General features: G+C 41.5%; 2 protein-coding genes across 5 annotated transcripts in view; one reads left to right on the top strand and one right to left on the bottom strand.

Moving 5' to 3' along the window:
* LOC119383139 (acetylcholinesterase) overlaps positions 1 to 2,140 on the bottom strand; it is a 29,166-nt gene extending 27,026 nt beyond the window's left edge. For 2 of the 3 annotated variants that reach the window (XM_037651147.2, XM_037651149.2), the window contains exon 1: positions 1,444 to 2,140. In XM_037651147.2, the coding sequence (XP_037507075.1) occupies positions 1,444 to 1,839 (396 nt within the window). In that variant the 5' untranslated portion in view covers positions 1,840 to 2,140. The remainder of the gene's footprint in view (positions 1 to 1,443) is intronic. The other variant, XM_037651148.2, reaches the window with a different exon arrangement.
* On the top strand, positions 1,199 to 24,114 carry LOC119383138 (sialin). Of its 2 annotated transcripts, none has more exons than XM_049412427.1 (10): positions 1,199 to 1,321; positions 2,999 to 3,207; positions 4,963 to 5,196; positions 8,170 to 8,353; positions 14,324 to 14,457; positions 16,133 to 16,276; positions 17,163 to 17,295; positions 18,759 to 18,914; positions 19,412 to 19,497; positions 20,481 to 24,114. In XM_049412427.1, the coding sequence occupies exons 2-10, from the start codon at positions 3,025 to 3,027 to the stop codon at positions 20,691 to 20,693; spliced, it is 1,467 nt and encodes a 488-aa protein (XP_049268384.1). In that variant the 5' UTR covers positions 1,199 to 1,321; positions 2,999 to 3,024; the 3' UTR covers positions 20,694 to 24,114. The 2 variants fall into 2 exon arrangements, with proteins under 2 accessions (XP_049268384.1, XP_037507074.1); XM_037651146.2 differs by lacking the exon at positions 1,199 to 1,321 and adding an exon at positions 2,240 to 2,631.
* Positions 24,115 to 24,739: the final 625 nt, after the last annotated feature.

The raw sequence follows: 24,739 nt of genomic DNA, 5'->3' as shown, positions 1-24,739 counted from the left end.
TAGAAGAGATTACTTCAGACTTGATAATATTCATTGCATGAGATTGAGATTATTGGTTGTGCATAGTAAGTATCTCAAACAGACAGCACTGACAAGGGCAGAAAGGCTGTCACCAATGCGCATGCCTTCGGATCCGTGCGTGGCAACACACACTGCACCTATTCCCGCGCAGCCTCCGTCTCGCTATCATTCAGCCTGGTGTGACGCGGCTGCACGCTGCATTGCATTACAATAAAACACAGCGCCACCGCAGCTTCACCCAAGGTATGCGTCACCTGGCAGTGTCTACAAAAACAGGCTGGCCAGCTTGGAAGAAGATTACTGTTTCGCTACTCAGAAACGCGTAGCGTCGGTATATATGCTCGCCCGGTGCTGCTGCTAATCGAATAAACAGTTGATGGTTTTTATGTTGGGATTCGTCCTTCGGTAGACACAACATCCCACATGTGTATTGCTTATAGCTATTGGCAGGTACCTATGAATGTATTATCTGATGAAACAGCGGCACTGTGTGAAGGGTGTTTTTCGTGGCCATGGTACACTGATAAATATGGGTATCGCAACTGATTGAGTTTTGAGACTATTTAATATTCTCTTTTCTATTACTGCATTTTTGTTTCGTTTAAGGCAGATCAAGTCAGTATATTACAGATACTACCATCTTATCTGCACAGCCCATAGGGTTCCATGGGTTTAAAACCGGAGGAAAAAAAAAAGAATGAATTAACCATATTCATACACACAACGTACAATACGCGAGTGCATAGAAAATAAGTCAATAAATAAAGAGGCACATAAATAACTAAATAAATGAGCATACATATATGTGTGTGTGTGTGTGTGCGAAACAATCCCAATGAAGTCACTGCCTCGTGAAAACTGCTCATCCGTGACAGTCTCAAACATAAAGAGACCATAAACGAAGTCGCGCGCCGGAAGACGCACTTTATCAGGGGTCACGGTCGGTCATTGCAGTACCACTGTTTCTTCGCGGTACCATCGCTACTACTGAAATGAAGGCGCATATGCTGTTGTGCCTCTTGCGTTTCTCTCCTTAAAGAAAGCTGTAAACGTTCTCCCTTTTTAGGCGCTATTACGTACGGCAAGCACTTCACGCGTATAGCGAGACCTCGAACAACTGTTCTTAGCCAGCGATCGGGACAAAACGGCGTAGGTCAGTTTGGGCACCGCTCCAAACACCACGGACACCGTCAATCGATCGCCGTTTCCGCCACAAAGCGGTAGAGACCTTGGCGTCCTCACGCTGTAAACGCATGCGATCGCCGAGAGCCTCCCCGGAAGTCGGCGTGAAGTCACCACCGTGATTAATCATCAAACCCCGCAGCCGTGCCCACTGCGGTAGCGGCGCAAGCCCCACTGTTCCTAACAGCCAGCAAAAAGCGCGCGCCTACCTAGCTTACGCACATCACTGCACGGACTCACCCTAAACCTGTTGTGTCCGAGTGGCGGTTGGGCGTACGGAATGCCTAGGTAGGCCACCGCGCTGGAGGGGTAGTCCAGCCTGTCGTTCCAGTGGTCGATGCCGCCCTGCGACACCGGCCTCTGGTCGGTTCGCGTGAACTCGGGAAGGTCGCACAAGTAGACAATCCTTCCCGTAAAAACACCGATCGGAGTCTTTGCCGTCCTGTACATGGTTGGCGTCGTGGTCGGTCGTATCGAGCACCGTCCATCGCTGTACTTTTGAAAGTCGTCCGTCCGCTCGTACAGTCCGGACGGCCTCATGTCGGCACGGTACAGCGTAGGACCTGGCGGGGCTCGGTTCCGAGGCAAGAAGTCCGGGCGTCGCTGACGGCTCGGGGTACCTCCGGTTTGGTGCATTCTGCCACTGCTGCCCGTGGCACGTCGGCCCGATCGTGAACAGGAGGAAAAGCGCGACTAATAGCGCGGCGGCACCTTCTTCACCGCCGCAGCGCCGCATCGTACGGTTCAGTAGCACAGTCGCCCCGTCCGATTCATAGCCGTGTACCCGACGCTACGGAGGCATACCAATGCCGAGCACTCGCGACAATCTAACGAACCACGCCTTTGGCGTACGCTTCAGTTTTCGAACTTTGAGCCCCGCTCGTCGCCTCTCTTGGGACGGTAAACAACTTTTAGTTTCACACCTGCCCAACGGGCGCCACTAGTGTCGGCAGCGCGGCTGGGGGAGGATGCGCAAAGCGGCTGAACGCGCGCGCGCGCGCGCGCGCAGTATGCGGCGGTCGCTGCATGAAAGTGCGCATGGCGGACACATTCTCATTGGTTGAGCGCGTTGAGCGCTTCCAACTGCTGAATGTCGTAATAGCGCGCGTGACTATCATTGGCGGAGTAAAATAAAAAGCGAAAGTAAAAATGCCAAGCGGCGCCTCGTCCTCGTTCGTCTTTGTGCCATGCTACTCCAGCTTATCGAGCAGCACGCGCAAGTCCACGTAACCGCTGCGTGCGTTGCTCGAGGAAGATACGCCAGATAACTTTCTAGAGCAACGAGAAAACGTGGAAAGAAACGCGGACAACACATAGGAATTAAGTCATTTGCTGAACTGTTCAGTTACACGTGCGGCGTCAGAGAGAACCTCGTGTGGATTATGGATACAAGCGCGCTTGCAACTTCAACATCCAAGCAAGCTAAGAGTAAGGTTTGCATTCATATGTACGTGTTTATAATGGTGTGTTCTCGGGAGTACCGCAGTCTGTCCAAAAGTGTGAATAGCGCGAATGAATTTCGCCTTTTCCCCCTCAAAGTTCTATTATATGTGTTCACGCTACTAACAGGGTAAAAACATTGCAACATATACGCGTTGTGTTCCGTTTTGATGTATTTTACTAGGTTTTTAATACATTTTATTGCTTAATTGTTGATAAGGTTCATTTTCTCATTAAAAGCCTATATCTATAGGTGTCAATAAAAATCGAAACATCATGCATGTTGCTGTGCATGACATACCTGGTGCTTGAAATATTTCTTACTTATTTGATGCATCCTTATTTCTCCGTGCAGCATGTCGACTTCAAGTTCGTTACCTAATGAGCTGTATGATCTCCCTGGGGATCTTCCTGGTGTATTCAATGAGGGTGAATCTCAGTGTGACCATAATTGCCATGGTGAATACCACAGCTGTGAACGGCAACTCGAGCCATGCATCAAACGTCAGCTGTCCTGTTCCTTACCGGAATGCATCATATATAGACGGAGGTGATGAGTCAGATGTACGTTTCATTTCTTAATTCATTTTGCACCTACTTGCTTATATACATACATATTTTTTTAAAACACACTCAGCAATAAATTAGTAAATTGTATGTATGTGTACATACCGAGCACTATAGTTGAGCATTGTGTCTTCTATTCTACTGCATTCTTTCCTTATCTTTCCTTTTTGCTTCTGCACCCCAACACGTACATTTCAAACTGGCATAATGACCTGCATGCACGTAATGATTTATATGTATATATTAAGGTACAGTAAATCACAGCTGTGCAATATATACCTCTCATATGAGCTGCTTTTATCTAGCATTCTTCTTCACAGAGTATAGGATGGAGGAGGGAGAATGCATAAAAAGGCAGGGCAGTTAATCATAAATCTATAGTGTTTCCAAATTACATATATTTAAAAAAAACTATTAAATGCCCCCTCCTTCCCATACACTTCAATCATGATGAGCATGAACAATTGCATTAAATGCCAGAGATCAACCTCACTACATACCTTACTTTGGCATTGATGTATTTGCAAATAACCAATAACTAAAAATTAATAAACCATATAATGTTCTAATGACTACTTGTTATCAAGTTAATGTACTGTATTTTACTCCAGGGTACTATAGGTACAATTATATGCATGTAACAACATATCTTTATTGAACAAGTGTGAAGTGTAAGAATAAAATATAATTTCTGTCAATTAACAGCAGTGATAGAAGTTATAACATGGCATTGGGTTGTGCACTGGTTTCAGCTGGCCGCTGTATACTCTTAAACTTTGTGTTCTTGATCAATGTACACATAATTTGGTTGTCTCATATGTCTATTAATTATGGTTTCTTAGTTCACCATGAAGTAAAAAAGCTTGAATTACAATAGTATATTGTTTTACAAAAATAAAATGTGAATATTTGCCTCATTTCTTATCACAATGTAATTATAGAACTGCGCTCGAGCATACCCAAGGTTATTCTATCTATTTTAATCCTTTCAACCAAGTGGACAAATTTTAGACGAATCCGAAAGAATGCCAGCATATTTCAAAATAGCCTTGATTTATCCGAAAATGCCTGTTTTCTTATGTTGGTATTTTCAGATTTTATTAAGTTTTTTTTTTACTATCTGATGCAAGCACTTTATTAACATATGTATGCCAAGAAATATCACTCACATTTGAGAACCATGCACTTATGAAATATGCATGCATGAATTTATAGTGTGTTGCTTACATAATTACATACCAATGCGCACAGCTTAGGTGCTTTCACACTTGCACACAGATGCACACAATTGAAAACGAAGGTTCACACAGTTCCTATTATTTGGTGTCATTCCCTTCTTTTATAAAGTCCATATTGGTACAAACAAGTTAACATGTCATAACAGCAATAATATGAAGAAAAGTTGAGTGCATGCACAGAGGATCAGCCGTTATAGAAAGTTTCTGGCAGAATATAATGAAAAATATTATTGCAAATGTAACATATTCATGGAAAGATTGCACAACATAGAGACACTGAGAAGCATCAAAACACCATTTAAATTAATCTTTTTAATACTTAGCAGAAATGGGTTTTGGTTTATGTTCTCACATACTGTAGCAAAAATGTGCTAGGACACTACAACAGATACAGATTCAATTCCTTGTACCTTTTGTGCATTACTCAGCTAATATAGAACGGCAACAAGCAAAGCTGTTTTTAACCGCATTTGGCATGCCTATGAAGCCTGACATGCTTCCTGGATATGCGCAGGACGGAGAATTTCTCTGGGACCCTGTGATGCAAGGCTATGTGTTAAACGCTTTCTTCTATGGGTACATCGTAACGCAAATCCCTGCTGGGTGGCTGTCAGAGGTCATCAATCCCGCATGGATCTTTGCAGCAGGTGTCGGCGCCACATCGTTACTGACCCTTGCCACTGCAGTGGTGGCAAGAGCCAGCTTTAGTGCATTCATCGTCCTTCGAGTTCTCGAAGGCATCGCTGAGGTAAGTGCATGAAATTTAATCCCTGCATGATGAAGAAAAGGAACAGACATCACAGCGTCGCCAACGCTACCTAGAAGAGACTGACTACAAAGTTACGATATTAGCATGTGCTGCCAAAAGCTACAACTCTACTGGTACCCCGCGTTTCCACCAATCGTAGTAAGGTTTCTAGTAAAACTGTAGCTTCTGGCAGCAGGCTGACTGCTCACTTCTTTATTAGTCTCTTCTTTGTAGCATTAATGATGCTGCAACTGTTTATGCCTTTCATCTTCATGATACCTTGTAATCTTCTATCACATGCTCGAACGAACTCCACATATAGACAGTTGAGAGGTTAAATGACCATAATTTTTAGCTTGCACTTCTTACCCAATGTGTAGTTCACCAGCGTAAATGTTAACTGACATTAAAGTCTTTTTATTGAACTGTCTGCATAAGGGTGTATAGGTTACAGGGGTAACTGTTTTACGTGAAAAAAAGGTGGAAATAGTGGAATATCCAGCAGCATGTTGTGTTGATCAGAAGGATGCACTGTGGAATACAGATACTGAGCATAAGTCTCGTTTCTCTTCTAGCAACAATGCGCACAACTAGTATTCTTAATAATTGGCAAAAAGACTTGGTGTCTATCCACTGAGAGAATGACGATGTCACAGTTTAATTTGGTTTATGTAGTGTTATGTAAGATGACATTTTTAAAGGTGATATTGTGGGGCTTTGGTATGAAACTACAATACATTTTGACTAGCATCTAGAAAAACTAATTAACAATAGCTACTCGCACTAATTTCGGACTATTATGGAATATTTATTTTTGTAAGCATTATTTAGGAGCATCCTGTTGAAATGTAATTAGATGTATATGGTGCGAGCCGCAGTGCCACTGGAAAATGTTTCGTCCTTTGTGTCAACCGTGATAGCACCCATGGTAGAGTAGACAGTAGAAGAGTGTTCGACAATGTTATCTGATGACGCAGAAACCACTATCTCTTCCTGGCTTAATCATCAGGGACCTTATTTATCGTGCGAACTTTGGTGTACTGTTACTCTTATGAAAGTGGAGAACGTGTACATCGATAAAGTTGGACACGTGATAAGATATGCGACACATTTTATTCTTCTTATCAGAATCCTTGACTGCATCATTACAGATAAGTTGTGTGTGAGCTGTCTCAGCCATAACTGCCTCACGTTCTTAAAAAAGTAGAGGATTCGATAGGAAGTGATAATTTTTGATAGCACAAATTCATAGCAGCGGACATAAGCATATGTGCCTATCACCATTGTATCACCAAGGATAATCACCAGTGTTGTCTTTATAAGCTTAAATAAGCTGCAAGATAGAAGCATGTTGTGGCACAAATTGGGTCCATACAGTAATAATTCTTAATAAACTTCTGATGTGTGACTTCCTCTCATATTTTCTGGCTAACATGTGAGCTGGTGAACCAAATAAATGTCTTCTCTTTCATTTATGCTGAAAAATTAATATCTACTATTATATTTACGTGTAAGTTATCTCACTTTACCATTACGTGAACGTACTTAGAGTCGTGCTTGAGCCAGGGTAAAGTGATATATACATGGGTGCTTCTTATAACATTGGTATTAAAACAAGTTGTGATAGGAAATTGAAATTAAAATGATAGCCACTCATTATGAGATGATTATATGACGTGCAGTGGTAATCGACACAGGTGAGGCATCTGTGGGGAAATATGAAGAACTAACATGGAATATGTGAAGATGTTCTTTCTAGCTCTTTCTTTCTTCTTCTAAATAAGTAACAGTGCGGGAGAGCTGCAAAAATTGTGTGTTGCAGTTTGAGGAACCAGGCTGGAAAGGGTGCATGGTTAAGTTATGCATTGGCGTGCTTATTTGTTGTGTAAGATAGAAAACTTGGCTGAAAGAATTTAAAGAATAAAGGAACATTTAAGATGTAGTGCACAAAAGGAGTATGAATATTAAACAGGGGAATGGTAGTGTTTGTTCATTGTTCTTCCGCTTCCTACAAATGCCTTCCCCTGCCAGTTTCCTGTTAATTATTCGTTAACGTGACTCATTTAGCCTTGTAGCTTCATTGAAATAACTCTGTGCACATTGCACAGTGGTGAGTCAAGAGCTCGTGCCTGTCACTTCTAGCAGTTTCATCACGAAATGGGCGGCACGTGGATGACACGGGTGAAAAGAATTTCATTGTACACACATGCTTTACAGAGAAGCTACCAGCTTTATGCATTACTGAAATATTTGTTTTCAGTGTTGTTGCCATAGCAACACTCCTGAATACAGCTGGGCTGTTCATAGTGCACCTGAAGAACAGGTGTTCATGGGGGAGCTCTGAACAATTAATGAGCTTAGCTGTCGGATTATTGTACCACGATTTTAGAAATTAGGAAGCTAAGTTGGCACTACTTTTGTATGCCATTACTTCATATGCAGTTAGAGGGATTAAGTTGAATATGAAGGCTTGAGGTGTTCAAATCTCAGAACTGCATGATGGCAATATGCAGCCATACTTATTACTACTTATTTGGACCTATGTGGCGCTGCTCTATTGACATGAACCATTGATCAACCTTTGTTATTTGCAGGCACATCACTTGCCACATTAGGCAGCAGCATATGCAATGCAATATTGAGCACTCTGAGCTAATTACCTCTGAGAGCTCAATCATGCATCCTCTATGTACTGTGATTTAATTCCTCATTATTGTTTTTTTCATAGCTTAAGATATTATTTTCACTACAGAAATAGATTGATTGAGTGACTTATGATTTATGCTTACCTTAAATAACATGTGAGTATAGCCTGAAAGGACACAATGAAGTGCACACAAATAATTCTTTCAATCATGCGTACGGCCGTCGTGTACAGTGTTGCATTCAACTTGTGTGTTCTCTGAAGCTTTGTTTTCTTCCTTTCCATGTTGCTGACGATGTTTGCTGACCTTCTTACACTTCTGTCCACAGGGTGTGACCTTTCCATCTATATTTGCCATCATGGCCCGCTGGTCACCTGTCCAAGAACGCAGCTTCCTTCTTGCCATCAGCACACTTGGCAGTGTACTCGGTACTACTGTAACACTACCTGTTTCTGCTGTTCTGTGCCAATATGGCTTTGCCGGTGGCTGGCCTTCGGTATTCTATATCACAGGTGAGTGTTCTATTCACGGACCATTTTTGCCATTGATAAGGAATTGCATTACTGTAAAGCGAGCATGGCAACAACTATCAGAATGAATGCTTTAGACACAATCTTGGCTCATACATGTCCTGGCATATACTAGCAATAAACTATTCTTGGTAACATACCGATAGTTTACAAAAAGCCGCAAAATTGTACGTACTATTGTACTTCAGCATGCACCATTCTGCCTTGGGAACAACTGTAAAGTGGACAATGGTGTTGTATGGTTTGAATGATATGTGTGGGGGTTCGAAGAAGGGGAATTTCTTTTTCTTCGGGGGGCTCGTTTGTATGTTACACACAAGCAAGTGAATCAAACAGACAATTAGGCCAGGGAAAGCATAAAGGATGTTAATTGTTGTCGTTAAATGTTGTGTACTAATTGTGATGTAAATTGAAATGAATTGAAGTGAATGAAAAATAACCATTTCCATCGGTGGCATCTGAAGCCACAACTTTCACATTACGCATCCAATGCTCTACCAATTGAGCTACAACGGAATAAGGTGCTTCCCTGTCCACTTCGTTGAGTATTTCTGAGCACGTAATCTCTGGGAGTGTTAGCCAGAATCGATTGTAGCCAAGGCGGCGAGTATGGAACACTCTTTTTTGCCATGGGGCGTCACGTGGTGTTGTGTGAATGCCATTGCATAACTTCAACTATCATTGTAGGTGGATTCTGGAAGAATTTCCATCCCTGTGCAGACTAGCTTTAGTGTGCACTGTTGTAACTGTGACAACCAAGGGAATAGCCTGTGCGAATAAGTAACTGAATAGCAAAAGGTACTCCTTTCATAATTAAAGCTTCAAGTACTGTGCATTAAAAAGGAAAGAGAAAACTAGGGGCGTGCGAATATTCGAAATTTCGAATATTTTTCGAATAGTGTTTGCTATTCGATTCGATTCGCACTGGAATTTTACTATTCGAACTATTCGAACTTCCCGAAAACAAGTACAGTCAATGTCCGATTGAAAGTGACCCCTTCAGATTTTTAATATGCTTCACCTCATCACACCAGGTATTGCGGCAAAGCTGTCTTTCAAGCTCCGTTACGGTCGGACTACGCCAAGACACAGTCAACGTCCGATTGGAAGTCGTCCCGAGATTTTTAATATGCTTCACCTCATTACACCGAGGTATTGCGGCAAAGCTGCTTTTCAAGCTCTGCTACGGTCGCAAATGTAATAACTCAAGAAAACGCTGGTTCCAACATGGAGATGAAAGATGTGGCAGAGGTGGGGGCTCAATTAATGCTGATTTGGACCTGAGATTTGGGTAGGAAGTCCGAAAAATCGGAAGCCAAAGCTTTTTAGCATCCAAAATTTCAGCTGTTCTTATATATCGACGTCTACGAGGCAGATTTGGAACTCCAGACTTGAAGGAAGCACACCCTTGTCCACCACATCAGTTGGGCTTCCACAGAAGTTGAAAGAGGAGGAGAGGCTGAGGAAATGGCATCTTTGCCCATCACGTGTAAAGTGTTGTTGGCAACACTTTGGTTGCACCAAATCATGTACATAAATAGAATTCGGCCTCTGCATCTGCATTACCTCATTCTTGATAAGAAACTATGAAACACCACCCTGCCAGTGCTTCATCAACCTAGCAAAAACAAACACTTTCATGTTGCTATCTCATAAGAATATGCTTAGCAATCCTCTCTAACTTTTTTTTCTGTAATTTTGCTTCGAAGTATTCGAAAAATATTCGAGAAATATACGAAAAATATTCGATTCGATTCGATTCGTACTCGCACTTCAATATTCGAATTCGCTTCGCACCCAAAATTTTGCTATTCACACAGCTCTAGAGAAAACTGCTCGAGTGACAAAGTTTACTACCTGGACCATTGCATGGATGAGTGGCATGCAAGCTTGTTTATATTTGTCCTTGCTTTCTTAATAGTTTTATTTTCTTAGTGTTGCATTTTGGTGAGGTTGAAATGCAAAGGTGCCCATTTACCTTGATATATAGGCGTAGGCGTGCGCAGGGTTCTCCATCAAGGGGGGCGAAGGTTCATCACAGCCTCCCCCCCCTCTACTAAGTCAATGTACGAGGCAGATTTTGCGCCCCCCCTCCACTTATGTGACTAGTGGGGTCAATGTATGGATCAGATTTTGCGCCCCCCCCCTTAGGTGACTAGGGGGGACGGCCGCCCCCCCCTGCCCCCCCCTGTGCGCACGCCTATGTATATAGGTACAGGGGCGGTCAAAAGTTCCCAGGCCGCAACGCCCGGCCAAGGAGCAGCAGCTCGCTGCTATTGGGGCGCTGTTATCGCAATCACGCCTTGGCGCACGCTGGCGTCGAGCGTGTGCGTGGAGGGAGGGTGCAGCCCTCTCCCTTTCTTGCTCTCGTTCATAAGAAATCGAGGAATAAACATGGTGCGTCCTGTTCGTTCACTGTTCGATCTTCAATTTGTATACTTCTGTGCAGCGCTGCTTATTCCGCTAAGATGTTCCAACTAGCCCCAACACAAGTTCTTCTGAATGCATTTCGGGCTCCGACCATGTTCGTATGCAGCAAATTGGCTTGCGCAGACGTCTGAGAGAGCTCCCGCAGTGCCAATGGAAAGCTGAGAGCACGATATTGTTCTCCAGGAAGCCGAAAACCATGGTAATGGGATTGCTAGACGGTGTCTAAGGAAATGTGGGCGCAAGCATGATGCGTCAGTTTCCGGAACACTGTCGCCCGGCTATACGCTGCACAGTATTCGAAGAGCGAGCAGTAAGGAAACATGACGAACCAAGTTTATACCTCGATTTCTTATCATGGAGAGCTAGAAAGGGAGAGGGATGCAATCCCCCCCCCCCCCCCCTTCCATGTGCACGCTCGACGCCAGCGTGCGCCAAGGTGTAATTGCGATAACAGCGCCGCGGTAGCAGCGAGCTGCCGCTCCTCGGCCGGGCGTTGCGGCCTGGGAATTTTTGACCACCCCTGTACATGTTAAAGAGTCATGTCAAACTTAATATGGAGCCTTCCACTGTAGCGTCTATCCCACTGTGTAGCCTTAGGATGTTGAAGTGTGTACTATATCTTACATATCAGTTTTTTAGTGGACCCTGGTTCTAGGCTAGTGCTAATTTTGTGTATCTTTGTTTCTTGTGTCTTGCCCGAACTGGTAAACGTGGCCCTTAGTCTATGTTACCCTGACCTCAGAGTATGCATGTACTATACAGCGACAGATGACATAGTGAACATGCGTGTGATTGGAGTGAGAGTAATTTGGTACCAGTCTCTGATTATTATACATACTATTCTCATTATAACATTATGATTACAGTTCTTGCACACATGCATATATAGCTGGATGAAAAAGGAACAAACATTTAGAAAATGTGGTAACAGCTGAGCAAACATTGGGAGAAAACATTGGCAGCTATTGCAACAAAATATTGCAATAGTTGGCATTACAAGGGCCTCAGTGTAACAATGTCTTTGGCACTGTGCCTAGCTTTTTGCAGTGCCAAGAATTCTGTTGGCCATTTGTAATGCTATAATGTATCTGGCTTTGATGTATCGGCTCTTAAAATTTCATAAAAGCGATCGAATTCTCGAAAGGGTCACTCTCTAAGACCACCTTAGATATACTTTGACTGCAGTATGTGCTTAACTGAGGTATGCTAGTGGCATGCTGACACACATCCAGGCTGTTTGTGACACACATTCAAGCTATTAGCATGGGTACAGGGTGGAAACACCAGTTTCTTTGTGTGTCAGTGCTAACAAAATAGGGTATCCTTCGCACACGGCAAAGCTGGTAGACAATACAAGGTGAAAGATATACAATAGGACAATGGCTTTGAAGCAGCAGCTTGTTTGCCACGATAAGAAGCGCAATGTCGTTTGTTCATGAGAAGTTATGCATGGCAAGGTTGTTATACTGATATAAAGGGTGTTATATACCAACGGGAATGCTCTAACACTCAGATAAGAAACCGCATTCGTTGAAAGAGTCATTTGTAAATATATGTGCTACTAAATAAAAGCTGGGGACTCTCTCTCTCAAGCAGTGTTTATGTATCATTGTAATTCAATTGTAAGGATGTCCCAACAACTGAGTTTGTTCAAACTATTTAATGAGCTTCTTCTGCTTCTCCTTTCAATCATATGCCCATAGTTCCAATGTGCGGTAGGCTCCCTTCAAGAATGCAACTGAGTTCTCTTCTTTATTCATGCTCTTTTTCTACTCTCTCCTTTTTTCCTACATTCGTGCACTAAAGCCGTCATGAACCAAAACCAAGTCACCCAAGCTTCTATTCTTGTTTTCCTTTTTAGCCTTTGGTAAATTCAATGTGTACTTCTGTGTGTTCAAACTGTATAAAATAAATTTCTAATATTCCTGTAAGTTTGCCTTGAAGAAAGTCCATTGCAACTAGCGTTGCAATGTGGGCTTGTTGGTATGGCATCTTGGAATAATATTATAGACGAGGACACAAGCATGGCACATGAACACAATCTGTGTATGTGTGTTCATGTGTAGCACCACGTGTAGTGTAGGGATGGTCCATTAAAATTTTTAATCGATTAATCGTTAATCGTTAACCGATTTAGCTTTTAATCGATTAATTGCCTTCTGTGGAAAGTTTTGATCGATTAATCGATTAATCGACATTTTTTATGGGTGCTTTAAAACGGATATCTCTTTGTTTGAGAGGCATCGTTCGTGCTTGATATGGACCCAAATCTTTTTATCAGACACGCTGACGATTGGAAATTCCCGCTTTCGAAAGTGTCGACGACGGGCCTCTTGTGTCCAGTGTGCGAAAATTCCCACTTTCCCACACTGGACACAGGGGGCCCGACGTCGGGAGATGGCTGTTGGCTAAATAGTGAGATACTGATAACTTACCTGAAGAGGCGGATTGGTATCGTCAGGATAGGGTTCTTCAACACTTTCAGCTTCGTCGTTACCACCTTTCTTTGGGAGATGGCTCTTTGGCACGTGAATAGAATGGGCGTGCAGCTGGTGATATCTTAGAGTCTCCGTCGCTGGCTTCGAGAAGTGCTTGCCACATTTATTACACCTTGCAGTCTTCATTTTCTCATCTTCAGTGAACAACGACCACACTGCGCTCCTCTTCCGATTGCCCGGCATTATGACATCCCAAAGGTAGCAGTATAACCACCAATGTGTAATAATTACACAATATAACACACAAGCAACGCAAGACGCAAGCCCCACGTATACTCAGGCGACACTCAACCAGCTTAAGGGAGAGGAGGTGAAGGTAGTAGCAGCGGTAGACTGTGAGCCGGAGCGAAGCGGGCAAGTTCATTTCTGCCTCTATGGGGTGGAGCCGCCTCCTGTCCGGGCTTGAAGCATTGGGGAGTGCTTGGAGTTCGTTCAGGGCGAGTTCATATCTTTCTCTATGGGGTATGGCCTCCGCCAGCTCCGGGCTCGTTCTGCTAGCGCAGAAATATGCGCTGTAGTGAAAGCAGTGAAAGAGAGGCGATGTGCACGGCATCTGCGTCTCATGATAGCGCGCCTCGAAGTCATGCGCTCCGGCCAAGGGCGGAGGTTGGCAGCGGGAGTGGGGGGTGCCATGATCGATTAATCGAACAGCTTTAATCAATTAATTCGATTAATCAAAAGGCGGAAATCGATGACGATTAATCGAATAATTGTGGACCTTTAATCGATTAATCGATTAATCGTTCATCAATTTTACCATCCCTAGTGTAGTGCCCTGTAACTGTGTTCATGTGCATTCCTTGCGTTGCTGTCTATATATGCTGCAGTATTCCAAAAGTCTACTGCAGTTTCACTCTGTGGTAGTGACAGCAGCAAGCTATGTCCTTCAATATAATTTAGAAGCAAAATAGAATATGTGCGCATTATGTTCCACAAAGGTCTTGCTGGATTACAATAGAATGCAAAGACAGAAACCCATATATATCTAATGCACAATATAACATGCATCACTTTGTCCTTGCAGGTCTCCTTGGTTGTGTGTGGTTTATATTTTGGGTTCTTATCGCATCTGACATGCCAGAAGAACATCGCTTCATTTCTGAAGAGGAAAAAAAGTACATAATAGAATCACGTGATGCAACATTTGCTGTGCGCAAGGTAAGTTATTTTACTATGCTGGTATCTGATGCTGCTCTGGCATTCTGAACATTCTTTGCATGGATAAAAATCGCTTCACATATGGTGCCCCACCGACCTTCATAGCATGCACGCATAACACCAACGTCTTAATGTTTACATCTATGTCTTTGTTAACTTATGCATTTGTCATCATGTTGTACTGCGGTTATCTCTGCTAAATTTAGGGGCACATATTCTGGTCTGACCTCTTGTATGAAGCTTTGATGCCACATGCTTAAGATGAAAAGTAGTATAACCTGAGCGTAGTGACATGACGAATTCCTTTGGGCAAACACAGGTGCAGCTACTGAGTTATGGGCTTGTATTTTCAGAAATCAAAATGCTTATTTACTGGAGGATATGACCAGTTATAGGTCCTGCCATATATTTTCTTGTTGCTATTTCTTAGGGCAAGAGTTAGGGAACCCCTAGCTACGTGTACAACACAAACAACATCTGATTTTATACCAACCCAGGTGGTCCTCAGCTGCAATGCAATTTCCAGAATGAACAAAATTTGAATGCGAAAACAGAAGGTCAGCACCCTAGCCATTGCTTGCCGCTGTCTAACCACTGCTGCAGATATATACTGCAGACAGTCAATATGCATATATTGACTGTCTGCAGCACACCTACAAATTGACTGTTATAAAGAAAATAAAAGGTACCAGTTGCTCCAAAGCAAACAAGTAGGGCTGCTGCAGACAGGGTATTGCTTTACACCCCAACATACTGGTTAATATATCTGACAGCACAATAACTAGAGCGACGTTTTATATCTGTTTCTTTCTTATTGGACGTTGCAAAAGAACACTTCACAGGTTGGGATTTTGAACCATTTGCATTTTCTAATTAACTGCCATTCACTGTTGTACTCGTCACACACTACTGCTCTTATGAGTCATCGCAGCCGCAGTAAGTACTGCAGGTAAATATTTGTGACCAAAACGAGGGCACAAGGTGATGGTTCAGCTCCAGCTGTGCACTACTCTTTTTTTTTGTTTATGTTATCTGCAGAGTTAATTTTTTATCTCAATAGTAGTCTTGCAAGCACAACAGCTAAGCAGGATTTGGGATGCTTTCAAAGCACTGCAGTACATAATTTAAATTAGTTTATCATCTGCATGCCCATTCTGTGTTCCTTTAATTGTTCCCAGCTTTTACATATAGCGCCCAGAGTAATTAGAATCATCAGTAAGTTATCGTTTTTCTTGCTTTTTTATTTTATATTTATTTTTTCTTTCCACATAGATTTGAAGACAGTAAAATCTGTCCTTTTGATACGCTCAAGAGCAAGTGCTGATAATTTTCCATTGAATCGTATGAAAGGTTACACAGCTTTTCTATACGTGGTTATATTTCCTTTGGGGCGATCAGTTTACTGTACGTTATAACTCATTCATGCTACTAGCATGGTCCTCGTGTCATAGTTTTTAATTGTTCATGTAAATCGTAATTCATGTAAACAGTTGCCCATATTACTTTTATAAATATTCATAGGAAGCGCTCTTTACTGCATGTTTATCTCCTCATTATTTTCCTTGCCTTGTAAGGAAATATGGGGCCATGTCAGATGCATTCATGCGTAATTTTCTCGAAAGCGTGGATGTTGATACTGGATGGCACTGTTTTCTTTGCTTGCTTTCCCCCTTAGCCTGTGCCATGGGCGAGCATACTGACATCACGAGCTGTCTGGATGATTGCCTTGATAAAGTTTTGTGGAGCATGGAGCTTCTACACACTGCTTACCGAACTGCCCAGCTACCTAGCTGACGTGCTACACTTTAACATCCGAAGTGTACGTACAATTATTCCGCTTTTCTTAACAACCTGCTATGTACTTATGTATATACAGGTTTTCAATGGAAACAGACTGAACAGATATCTCCTGAAGTATGTACGCCACAATTCTGCTGCACCTGCTGAATTACTTTAACATACAGTCTTGCAAGACAGGTGGCAGTTGTGATGTTAGCTGATCCATGTGGTTTACACTGCCTGCATGGCATATCAGCTGTTATTATGCTCATAAAATTCCCAAGCACATTTTTCAACTGCAGTAATTTTTCTGGGTGCTCATACAGTGATCCCATAACATGGTTAACCTTTCATTCTAAAAAAAGACAGGGCGTGCAAAAACGGACAAAAGAAAGAACTCAGGACACCACAAACGTCGACTAACAACTGAAGAGACGCACAATGGCGAAAAGAAAGAAGGCACGAAAACTTATCTGCGCATGCCCATGCAATAGGCGAACCTATCAATTCGGCGCGCGTGGGGGTCTACGTGGAAGACAACTGTTAATGCATTTGATTTCATCTTTATGCAAGTTAATCGACAGTTGGCTCACGCATGGTTAACCTTTTCTAGCTGAAGCTAAGTTCTTGAAAATAACTTCGAGATACCCTCTTCAATGTTGCTCAGTATGAAATGAAAACAGCAATCATAAGTGTCCCTAGTGTAATTCATGCATTCATGTACTAATACATCCTTCCCAAGTACCAGTAATGCAGCAAAACTGCAATTCAACCTAGTTGGAACAAATTCATTCTTCACTTACTCGCGCAAACACACAGGGACAAGAAGAGACTTACGAAGACAGGTGCGAGTAATGTAATTAATGGATTCTGCATTACACTGTAAGATGACACGTGTGATGCCTTTTTTCACCTCTAAATTTCAGAATGGATCTCTGAATGCTAGCGTCTACTTGAGTCAGTTGCTTGTGGGCCTTGGCAGCAGCTACTTGGCTGATTATTTCCGAAAGAAGGAAATTCTCGGAGTGACAAATGTGAGGAAAGTCTTTCAAAGTATCGGTAAGTTTTTCAAGGTTTCGCTACATTAAGCCAGTACTTGTATTTACCAAACTTGCCTTGTTCCCTGCTGCAGTGTTGCAGCAATTACATAATAGCACCCTCTTTGTGCATTTGTGAAATAAAAAGGACCTCATCTTTAGGCGAAGCATACTGAGTAGTTTTGCTGTGCATGTGTGCCCATTTTAGATGTACTGTACAGCTTTTGCTTGATGCATAAAACTGCACAGCTCAGCACATTATAGTAGTCAGTGACAGGTTAAGAGTGCAGAGCTGCTTGTATAAGTGAATTACCTCGACTATAGTGCACCTCCCTTTTCTTATCTGTCGTACCATGTTTCCACCTTCACTAGTCTCATCGGCATCCTTGACACAATACCTCTTGCCCTGAGGTTGTACATTTTTTTGCATATCAATTATGAACAATATGTATGTGGAGTGATCGGATCGGTCTAGTTCTTTCTTTCTTAGTGCATCTTATTAGCTGTGCACATGTACACATAAAAGTGTTGGCAAAATGGCATTTGTTGCACGAGATAGGTCAGTGAAATTATTCTCGATAAATCTTTGCTTACAACTGCCTGACATTCTTAATTTTTTCAATGGAGAAACACTGCTATAGTGCATTGCGTTCAATGAAAGCACTTCTGAGGTTTCTCAGAGATGCAGGCCAGTTTGAGTGTGAGCATGTCTACACAGGTGTATGCGTCATTTGTGTGTTTGCCTGATCACTGTGTACTATATATATACCTCATAAGTTCCTGACACTATTTACAACTGTCATTGGCAGTTGCAAAAAACAACTGCCAATGACAGTGCAGCTACCATAAACAACTGCCGAAAACAACTGCCAAACCGTCAATGTCAATGAATGTTGCAGCAACTGCCAATGACAATTGTTCCAAGTGTTGTTAGCCTGTGAATATACTTTAGGTAGAAGTGTGCAAATATCCTAAATTTTGAATACATGAATATAATAGCCTATGTATGTTACTAATTCCATATTTGATGTGAGAAGTCACTGTTCAGAGCTGTCAAATATTTTTTTTTTCATTCATATAATGGATAACAACACTAATTGATGTCTTGTAGGAGACAGAACTATGGACGCAATCACGGACTCCAAATGATTATCCTGAGGGATAGCCTTGCCAGTGCATTCCTGCAGCATAGCTTCGTATTTGATATCACTTCAAGAAAGTGAAGATATTCTATATTTGATTCAATATTCAGAGAGCTGCATGTTTTTTTTATATATTTGTATTCTATTTGATTAAAAAATTTCACAATTTGCACACCCATAATTTTAGGCTGTCAGATTCCTGAATGCAAATATGCTTAATGCCTGGAGCATATATTACAGTGCTTAATCATTAAGGCACTGACTGCTGGAGAGCTTTGCTTTGGTAGTAATTTGGTGTTCCAAGCCTCTGACAGCCTTGTTTGCATTTTTATTTTGCACTCAGGATTGCTTGGACAGGCCGTAGGCATGGTTGGTGCCACTTTTGCGGGCTGCGACTGGATGTTGGCTTTTGCGATGCTCTTAGTTGCTTCTTCGTCTTCTGGTGCACTATATGGCAGTGAAAGCGTGCTGCCCGTAGATATTGCTGCTCAATATGCTGGTAAGCTTGCACTGATACCATTTCCATCTCTTGATCTCTTGCTTTGTCCTAGTTTTGTTATGGCTGGTGTGTGTAAAAAAAATCTGTACTGAGTTAGTGGAAGATTTATTAATTTCTTACCATTATGGGCTTTAAAATATCATACATACTCTGGTCATTGCCTTAGGAAGCAGCTTCTAGCATGTGAAATAGACAGGTGAATCTCTGGATGTCATATCACAGCAACCTCAAGTTTGTTTCGTGTGCCTTTTCTGAAACATGCTAGCAGGCACACGTTCGTTAGTAAATAGATGTAACTATCTGATAAGAAGAAAGCAAGAATTAGTTTCATGTTTAGCTAATTAGCCGGGAGAAATAAAGAGTGTTGTAAAGCCTCAAATAAAATATTGCATCTGAATATTTGCAGAGCAGGACGAACAGTGTTGCTTAAAATTTGTTGGGCTGTGTCTCATATGATGTAGGAGTGTAATGGTGCATTTTCTGTTATCATTGTTCAGGTGCGGTTATGGGCTTTGCCAATTGTATTTCAAACAGTGCTGGCATATTTACTCCTCTTGTTGTTGGCTACCTCACGGAAAGCAGTGTAAGTGTATGCATATCTATATTCAATACCAGTAATTTTCTGTACAAATTCTAAGGAAGAAAATCAATGATGTGCTTTGGCTAATACCAGCGATTAATTATAACACAGTTTTATCTTAGAGCTTGGTTTTCATTGCTGCTAACAACCATTTGAAACTGTGCTCTTACTTTCTTTGTGAATAAAACTGCAGACAATAGCAAACTTTTGACTTGCTGTTTCAACTGGCTAATTTGGATCAGTTTTTTTTACATGTACAAACTTTTTTTCCGCTGCTTTGTTTACATTTTTATTCAGTCATTTTGAATCAGCTCACACTACAAAAGACTGTGTTCTGTTGTTTTGTCACTTCCACTGGATTGTGTATGACACCTTGCACTGATAATACATGTAATGTTGTGTGTTACGTGGCACCCTTGAATTTATGAAAACGGAGAATGAGAGGACCGCTTGTTCAAAGTTTCAGGTGGCTACTCTGGAACAAAGTCAAAATAGCCCTACATTTGAACACCAGAGGTATACATTAAAGCGTCATAAGCTTATTTGTGCTCATAACTGGTAGTTTTAATTACCTGAGTCAGACATCAGTTTTCTCTGTACTTTTTCTTCTCCAAAAAGCACCCATTTGTGCACTACGGAAAACGCCGCTGAGAACAGCTACTAATTCGCTGAGGTTTCCAGTGTATGAGTGCGCATACTGATACCCCAATTGAAACATTCCATAAGCACTTATTTCCATCAATTCCATGTGACGTCTGTAAGGTTATGTAAATTTAATGAAATTCTTCGTAATCCGCATGTGCTCTAAAATTATGTGTAAATCATACGGATTGATTGGAGTGGCATACAGAATGTTTCAGTAGGGAGGATGGAAGGTGGCACACCTACACTTTGTTAGCTCCAAATGAAGTTTCTTTGTGTACACGTGTCATGTAATTCAACCTTTGATATAAAGCTACTTATTCATCACGTGATGAAACCTGCAGGAAAGCATTGAACAGTGGAACAAGGTCTTCTTCACATCTGCCGGGGTGGTTGTCTTTGGGGCAGTGGCATTCCTCCTCTTTGGCAAGGCCGAGGTGGAACCCTGGGCACGTCAGCCATGTGGCTCCATCAATGACTCGTGCTCGCTTCTGGTCGCCGCTGATGAGGAAGCAGAGGACAGCAGCTCTGTCTCAAAGACTGCAGGGACTACATAACGTGTCCACGTGTGGTATTGTCTGCACCCGCCCTGGTAGCTTAGCATGTGGTGTATCACACTGCTAAGCTCGAGGGCACAGGTTCGATTCTCAGCCACGGCAGCCGCATTTTGATGGGGGCGAAATGCAGGGAACATCCGTGTGCCTAGATTTAGGTGCACGTTGAAGTACCCCAGATGGTCAGCTTTGATCCATAGTGCCCCACTACAGCGTGCCTCATACTATCCGTATCGTGGTTTTGGTATGTAAAACCCCAGCAGTTATTACTATATGGTATTAATTTTTATTTATATGTGAAAAAAAAAAGCATGGTATGGTATTGTCTGTGATGTGACAGAATCAGCCATAGCTAGCTTTAAAGCTGCATATCAGCCATGACATCTATTGTGAACAAAAAGAATTCTACTTGTTGATCATTGAGGAATGACGATGGTGTGAACATAGTATTACACTGATTGAGGTAGATGGAGCAGCGCTGAGTTCTGAGGAAGACAGTGTAAGATGAAATAGGAATGACAGCTGATACGGCTTTTCAATTGATGCATGTGGTACTTGAGGCACATATTTTTACCTCCTCTTCAGGAAGTATTTCAGGACTGAAGAATGGAATACTACTAAGGTTACAACTCTGTGAGGTAACTGGGCCAATGAATTAAGTGCTATAAAGTATTTTTTATGGCTATTATTGGCCACATCCAGGATGAGATAGAGAAAGATTACTACGTGGGAAATGAATTTTGCCTGACAGATGCACATATTGCACGAGTCATAAGCTTTGTATGCCGTAATTTCGAGCTTATGTACCCTGGCACAGTAGAACGATTTCTGTGTGCAATGTTTTGCTCAGTATTTAAAGCTAGCTCAACTTTGACGTCATTTTTCTGTTTGAGAACGTTCGGATTTTGAAAGCTATTGTAGCATGCTGCATGTGCAAAATATTTAAGGCATTATATTTTATCATAAGTTGTGATGTTCACTCCTACATAAACCAGCCTATAGAATCTATGATTAGTTAATGCAGTGGACAAAAATGGTGGAATCCTTCAGCGCTGCTGTTCCAGATCTCTTCCCTCTGATTTTGCCAATTTGATCAGCCGATCAAATTGGCAGAATTGCAGGAAAGCTTTAACGATGCTGCATAGCTAGCTACGCAGCATCATTAAAGCTGTGCTTTGAGTGGTGAGGACAGATAATAATGTAAACTTGAGGTCATGAACCTGGTAATTTTCCTGCAGTTAGAAAAAAAGCTTGGCCACATTGTGGTGTTTGACACACGTCCCATGGCAGTGAAGCAAAGCAGTGCACTTCAAACAAAAGTGTATGGTGCAATCCTTTGATAACTGTTTCATTTGCTGTTGACTGGCTCTCATACTTTTAGGTTGAATTCTCAGCCCTCAAACACTGTTTATGTAAGAATTTAAAAAAAAAAAAACAGAAAGAAAAACTAACAGAGTTTAATGTAGTGTGTTGCAATTTAGCGCACATTTAAGGTAGTAATGCAGTATTTACATGGTCCTTATTACCATTCATTATCGGACTACCTGCACGAAATGAGTCTTTTGGTGTGCCACTAAACATTCATATGCCTAAAGGCAGGCAGGCTTACAATCAGCCTGCCCGTATGATTAAATAAACAAAAATGTATGCTAGTCATTGTACGAAGTGGAAAGCAATGCAGGTTCATCTTAGCATGAGCTCATGGGGTGGCTGGCACAATATTGCCAGTCCAGACTGTAGCAGACATCATATGCCATTCAACTTTCGTGATTTTCACATTCCATCTATGATTAATAAAAATTTGGTCCCACAGACAGTTTGTAAAGCCAATGCTGTTTCCTATATAGCTGATTTGGCCTCAGTATGAGCATGCCATGACAAATGTTCGTGATTCACTTTAGAATTCATGCCAGAACATAATGAAAAATGAAACTCCTGCAGGAAAATTGTTTATTGCACCTCATATTTTGTATATATGACTACTACATAGTGTGAACAGTCAACTGTTGAATATGTAATTGGTGGAGTTATGCATGACTAAAGCACATTCATCGCTTTGTTTTATCAGTTTCATCAATCACTCTATAGCACTATCATATGACTGGTTGGCTAACCACAACTGTTAACGTGTGACACCAGTATCTATGATGCTTTCATTTTACTTCTGTATTCTTTGACAGAAGCATGGTTTTTATCAAAACACACGAGAAGATTTATATTATTGTGTGTAGTCACACACTCTTTACCATTGCTAAGTAGCTTGATTTTAATACCATACTCAATTGGCACTTTTGTATCATAAGCTTACTCTGTACTTACAACGAAGTAATTTTTAATACTGCTGATGTTAGTATAGTTTAAATGTTACCACTAATTGTACAACATGTCAGCATCTACCACACTTTACCAGAGCATCTTCTACACTAATGATCTTAGAGAGTGTCGATTTGCCTTGTGGCTCTGTATACTGTCAATCAGTCAAGTAGGAGATCTGTATCTCACAAGGCAAATAGCTTGTGTCCACATATATCTGTGATACCACATCTTTAGATAATGATAATGGCTGAAAATGGAGAGCTCATATCAGCATGCAGTCTGCAAACGAGCACTCAAAGAGAGCTTGCATCTTGAACTAAGCTTATTGCACAATTCACACATGAGAAAACACTAGTCTTATGGTCGTTTTGCACGTGTAAAGAACTTATATAGAACTTTACGTAACGTTCACGGCCACATGCGTGCAATGTTTTGAATGAAGGTTTTTATGTATATTAAATTGTGATATTTTTATCTCCTTGTGCTGTGCAATAATAACGAAAGTATGTTACCATACTTTCAGTAGTAGTATTCAAGTTTCAATGTGCATGAGATTAAACCCGAATTTTATCTGTTCTGGCTTGTTCAAGGTGCTACTACTGCACAGACAATCTCAAGCTCACATTCTCGGCTGCAAAAAGGTTTTGCTGAGCATGTTTGCTTGCTTCCATTTAATTGCTTGGGACTCTTTTATTCACGTGCAAGTTGTTGCGATGAAGCTAACACAAGTATGGCAAGCAGACATTTCTTTCAGTATAGGCATATTATAAAAACAATTACTGGTACTGTACAACAGTTTGGTGCTTTCAAGTGATGCATTGACGGGAAAGCTTAAGCAGAGCCATAGCATATGGTCATTTGGTTTTTGGTATAGTAAATGAATTCTTTTCTACCTCGTTACCTTGCTGTGAACATTTATATCCTTGCTGTAAAGTCATTTGTGGTGAAAGTTTGTTTCTTATATTAAAATATTGTTGATTATATGTGTCTGTTAAACCATCCTTGCCATCTACAGCTCCTTCTTCACTGAACTGTACCTTAGAAACACAGCAGTCGTGCATCCTTTCTCAGTCATGCATATACACTTATTTTGTGATAAATAAAAGGTGTATGCCCACACGAAGTTGTTCATGTCTCTTGTTTGTGCACAGCAGAACACTGCACTGATATATAAGTTTCTTAGAAGAAAAGCTACTGATCTGCCAGATAAACTTCTTGAATCCTGTAAGGTCACTCTTGCAAAAGTATTTGTATTACACACAACAGTGGCAACATCATTTTTTGGTTGTAAGTGGGACACACATTTCCACATACATTGCATAACTTGAAATGAAATGTGTGTTACCTATAGTTTCACAAAGCTAGCACTGTTCTGAAGGTTCTCTCAAGTGCTCTAAGTAAATATGGGAAATGACAAAAGAATAAAGTAATTGTGCCTGCCTTCACCAGCTAAATAATTCACACACCCGTGAAAGCAAAATATTGATCTGCAACAAAATATAATCTTGGCTTTCCCCAAATTTTCTGCAGTGTATACAGAAAGAACTGTGTTCATATAACAAAAATTACTTTACCAGGCATTTTTGGATTGTGCTTTCTCTAGAATGCACACTACAGTATTTCTGAAAAATCTATTAACGATGTGTTTAACGACCTGGTCTGCATATGCTATGCATTATAGTTAGAAATGTTTTATGCAGAATGCTTATATATACATCTTAGTATGCGAGACT

Source organism: Rhipicephalus sanguineus, chromosome 2, assembly GCF_013339695.2.
Source record: "Rhipicephalus sanguineus isolate Rsan-2018 chromosome 2, BIME_Rsan_1.4, whole genome shotgun sequence".
In the NCBI taxonomy this organism is placed as follows: Eukaryota; Metazoa; Arthropoda; class Arachnida; order Ixodida; family Ixodidae; genus Rhipicephalus; species Rhipicephalus sanguineus.
Note: the sequence above shows the minus strand (reverse complement) of the source record. Positions and strands in the feature narration are given on the sequence as shown.